The sequence below is a fragment of the Tripterygium wilfordii genome, chromosome 2 (genome assembly GCF_013401445.1).
Source record: "Tripterygium wilfordii isolate XIE 37 chromosome 2, ASM1340144v1, whole genome shotgun sequence".
NCBI lineage: Eukaryota > Viridiplantae > Streptophyta > Magnoliopsida > Celastrales > Celastraceae > Tripterygium > Tripterygium wilfordii.
Window position 1 is genome coordinate 6,053,465 of NC_052233.1, and position 4,993 is coordinate 6,058,457.

Genomic DNA, 4,993 nt, shown 5'->3' on the forward strand with positions numbered 1-4,993 from the left:
CGAAAACAAGCTCCAATGCTAGCATTTAATGAGCTTGGTTATATGGAAGATTCGATTCTTCAGATATGCATAATGTAATTCATTTTTAAAATCCAAAGTGCTGAAGATTAGAAACAATGTTTGTCTGTTTAGACAATGAAAAACCATCTCAAAGTGAGGGGCTCAAGTGGGAAATACTGACCTTGAAATTCAATTGTTTGAACAATCTTGGATTTCCAATGTGGCCAACCTATTCAAAATCTCGTCACGTCACGACTATCGACTCAATGCAAACGGGGTAAGCACATGAGAGGCAGCCCTGCAAATTTGTTGCTGCGGTGCTAAATTTCAGCTTAAATCAAATTTACAGATTCTTATGTGCATCCAGAAGATCGCTTTATGGTCCCAATATCATGAGAAATAAAAGAAAAAAAATATAGTGCAGATGAAGGACAATAGTACTTGTTGGGGGTTTTTTAACCCTTCTTATTGTGACAGGTTGAGTAGTCAGGTGTTGAGGATTAACTGCATACTATATTTGTGTCAATGTGCTTTTTGTGTGCAATAATGTATCCTGAAATAGCCTACTCTACTGGACCGGTTCAAGTAACTTGATGTAGGTTTGGATTAGATTTCACACAGGTCAAGTTTAGCTCAACAGATATGGATTCTTTATTACATGGGCTTGTGCGACTTTTATCAAACACTAGTTTGAAGTTGTCTTTTATTAGAAACTCTTTGTTTAGGTTTGTTTTGAAGGAATACTTGTATTTTACGTTTTCTAGTTTTTGGTTTAAGGAAACTCCTCTTTTAATTAGGTTGGGTGATTGACTCAAAATTAGGAAACTAGAATCATAGGAGATTTGAAGTCTTAGGCAATTAGAGTTCCTGGGGAGATATATATACTTGCCGTCCAAAACTCTCAAGATTACCGAAGTGTGTGCTCAAAATATAAGGCAGCTTCCTTCAAAACTTCAGAATTTATTCGTTTCATGAGTTTGTAATTATTGGAAAAGAAGCCTGGCGTAAGACAACTCTTAGATAAGTAAGTTGTTACTTGTTGATGGTGTATAACATCTTCTCAACATTGATACTTTGGTTGCAGTTAGAGTTTGTCCAGCTAATATACTTGCTGGGTTTTATAAAACATACACTGAATCGTTGATGTACCAAGGTATCCTAGGTTAGATCATGTGTAATCTTTATTCACATAGTGACTTGGAAACAAAGACCTAATTTAGCCTAACCATCAACTACCTAATACCACAAGTAAACTTTACTTAAGGGAAAAACTTAACGGCCATCCATAACTAGGCTCCCATAATTTGCCAGACTTGAGTTGTAGACAAGAAATTTAAGCGAGGGCCATGATTTATCTATTTCTCCTGAGCTCCTGTTCTTATGATGGTTCTATAAAAGTTCAAAATAAACCAGAAACTCTTCAATAATGCATGTATTTTGGTGTCTAACACAGATGGCTAGTCGTGGGTTAAGCCCAACAAGTTCCGGCAAAAATGGTCAGCAAGTGTTGGACAAGACCTTTGTCATCGTGCAAGTGATAAGAAATATGTCACCGCCAAGCCACAACTCACAAGTGCTTATTTTGCTATCCTTTTTATCCACCTTTGTGTAGGCCCACAAAGTTGTGCATAACAAATAAACCAATGTAACTCTTATCTAGAAGTCCTTTTTCCCAAATAATCACACATGATGATTACAAATTATAGCACAACACTTGGTTGAGAAGCTTTACCTTAGCATGAAAAAGACTGGTATTGGCCTTCTGAGTGAATGGAATCTGATCCATTTGAAATCCGCTGAATACTTTGAAGTTCATGAAATTTTCGTTCATTCCGCTTCTTAATTCCGTATCTGAACAAATTGCTTGCAATACACTTGGTTTCTTTACAGGGTGAAGGACATGATCTGCTTTTCTCAATTGTTTTCTTTCTCAGGTACTTTGCTGTCTGGGCCTCAACTGATATAAGCAAATAGAGTATTAAATGATCAATGGAAGAATGGTGAAAATCCCAAATCATATCAGATTGATTATCAAAAACAAAGTTCAAAACGATATGTTATGATAGTAGATGCAAGAATTCATAAATTGGATTGTGAAAATTTAGGTCAGTAACTCAAAGTCTCAGCACTTCCCAAAATACCATGCGTATACTACTTTTTTGCATAACCTAAAAAATGCAGTGTCTTCGACTCAAAAGCGAAAATACACTATAAGGATAGTGGAATTGAAGAAGTAATTAGATTTCGAATCCATCAAACTGAAAATATATGATTGCAATATTGCATCAACGTACAGGGTAAAAGACCAAAAGATTAACAAAACAAATTACATTGTAACAAGACCATTAGTATTGGTTTCATATTGCTGTTCTTTTTCTTTCTTTTGGCCTTTCTCAAAGCAGATCAAGTCATCTACATTCTCTCAGTCACAATCACCCCATCAATATAATCATTCTTTTTTTTCCCAGCTCATGATCATTTTAATGTATTCTCTTTCAGTATATTCTCCTAGTCATTGTTCTTATTGTCAATGCAGGTTAATGCCTACTTGGATGCAATAATTATTTCATGCACCTTATAAAGTATCCTGTTAATTGCGACTTCAGAGCAATTTAAGTATATCCTGTTAATTGCAACTTCAGAGCAATTTAAGTACCAATACAATTCTTCCATACAGAATCATCTAATTTCCATTAGTGTCAATCAAGAAGTTAACATTGAGATGATCTAAGTACTTTTTCAAGGTGGTTGAGTTTTCCATATAAAATACCATTCATCTCAAAAGTGTGAGCTGAGATGAATGATGAATTCTTCACCATCCATATATTTACTACTCTAACACCAACTCCAATGGTAAGGAATTATGGTCATTCATCAATTTCCCACCCCTAAAGGCAGCATCAGTAATTAGATCTGTAAACTAAAAGCAGAACCACTACCGAATTTCATATTGAAATGACTTGATTAAAGTAGATGATCTAGTCTAATTATGCTTAAACTCAATATAAACTTCCCCATTATTCTACCAATAAGGTTCATCAAAATTGACATAACCATAAATTATGGCGTCATGTTTCCGAAATGAATATGTGTAATTTAACTTGCAAAATCAACCTTCACACTCTGTGGCCTGTGCCTGCTCTAGCAGACCAAGAGACAATTGTAGACATCTACATTTCATGTGGAAAAAGTGACCACAGCCAGTTTGCACTAGCAAATGAAGTATGATGTGAGATTCTAAGGAATCAACAACAAGCACAAGACATACCCGAGTGTGAGGCTGCTAATGTCGAGGCATAGTCCTTGAGTCTCTTCACTTTTTTGCTCACTTCCACAAGTTGAGAGAATTCATCTTTTTTAAGGTCTGCTGAATCATTCTTTTCAATGCTTGATAATGCATTTTCACAAGCCTGCATGAGCATCAATCAAAATGAGCACTAGGATTTTTCAGGACCACTAGAAGAAAATGAGTACAAGCTAGAAGATTCTCAAACATGAGATGAGATGAAGAAAGCATTTATGCAGATTGAGAACAAATGAACCCTAAAATCAATAAGCGAACCCGAAGGATGTCTATGGAAAAAAGAATCATGAATAACGTATCATTCAGATAGTTATTACTTATTAGCACATATGTCATTGGGGAATTGAGGCACTCCAAGATGGTTGGGAAAACACTTGTTACACCAAGCCTTCGTTAACAGATTAATTGCATGCTAATTAAGTAATTATGCACGTTCAAAGCAGCATATTCATCTATTGCATTGCATTACCTCATGCACCAAAATAAAATGAATATATTTGCATGATTTGGCCAAGTTAGAACCAAAGTATTTAATAAACACATTAAATCTTTGCTATTCACCGCACTTTAGGGCATTCCTTTTGGGGAGGGAGAATGTGCAGATGACTTTTTCCATCTGACATACGAATGTCTTATAGCTAAATGAATTTTATTTTTAAATCACAATATCAAGTGAAAATAATGCAGACTCTTCTTTTTGTAGCTTTATCTGGCACAACACCAATGAGATTTACCTTTCTAGCAATTGTGTGAAAGCCATTATCTAAAGAGTGCTCGGCAAAGTTTAGCCATTCCATATATGAAACCTGTAGCCATTGGTGTGTCGTAGAATTGAGTTCCCTAAGATTCAAGGCCTCATATCTCCAAGCCAAGCAACTCTATAAGCATTACATGTACCAAGAGGAAAGACATACCAGTGAATACAAATTGCAGAAAAACTTATTTACTTCAAACAAGCTTCATAAGGACCTATAATAGCCACAATAACTTGAAATTGTTAACTAGCAACCTCATAGAAATCTACTTTAAGAAGACTAATCAAAGCCATTTATGCGAGTTCACAATGCAACAGGTAGATCTTACAAAATGGAACTATACTTAGCCGTTGATATTTCAGAAAATTGGAGTTGCGTTAATCATGATTAGACTCGAGAGATAAATCCTACGAAACTTCATTCCACCACATAATACGGAAATAAAGATCACATAAGTCGATCAAAACTGTGTACGTAAAAGCAGCTAAAATAACCGAGAAAACGTATTCAAGAAATCTTCAAAACAGCTATTGAAATTGTAGTAGACACTATTGTAACCTCGATATCCCCTAGAAGAGCGAAAGCCCGAACATAGAATTCGAGAATCAGAAGCTTCTGCTCGACAGTTTTTGATTTGATCTCGCGGATAGCATTCAGAGATTCAGATCTCAAAAAATCTCTCAATTCCTTCCGTGCTTCGGTTAACGATTCCACATCTTTGAAAACCAGAACCAATTCGAGAATTCGAAGCGTTTGATCATCAAATCTGCAAGAGATGATCGAGAGTTTCTCCGATATAAAACATATTGTCATTGAAATTTGGAACAAATATGGATGTAAGAGAAATACATGAGCTGACTACAGAAACGAACCTTCTGTTGTTGATGTGAGAGCGAAAGAGGGAGATGTGGGGAGAAACTTTCGTGGTCGACAT

At 35.7% G+C, this 4,993-nt stretch overlaps 1 protein-coding gene across 1 annotated transcript; it reads right to left on the reverse strand.

Moving 5' to 3' along the window:
- On the reverse strand, positions 1 to 4,993 carry LOC119982782 (protein DOUBLE-STRAND BREAK FORMATION). Its single transcript, XM_038826341.1, has 6 exons — positions 4,932 to 4,993; positions 4,618 to 4,825; positions 4,039 to 4,182; positions 3,269 to 3,410; positions 1,733 to 1,957; positions 1 to 298 (listed from the first exon to the last, which is right to left on the reverse strand). The coding sequence occupies exons 1-5, from the start codon at positions 4,991 to 4,993 to the stop codon at positions 1,734 to 1,736; spliced, it is 780 nt and encodes a 259-aa protein (XP_038682269.1). The 3' UTR covers positions 1 to 298; position 1,733.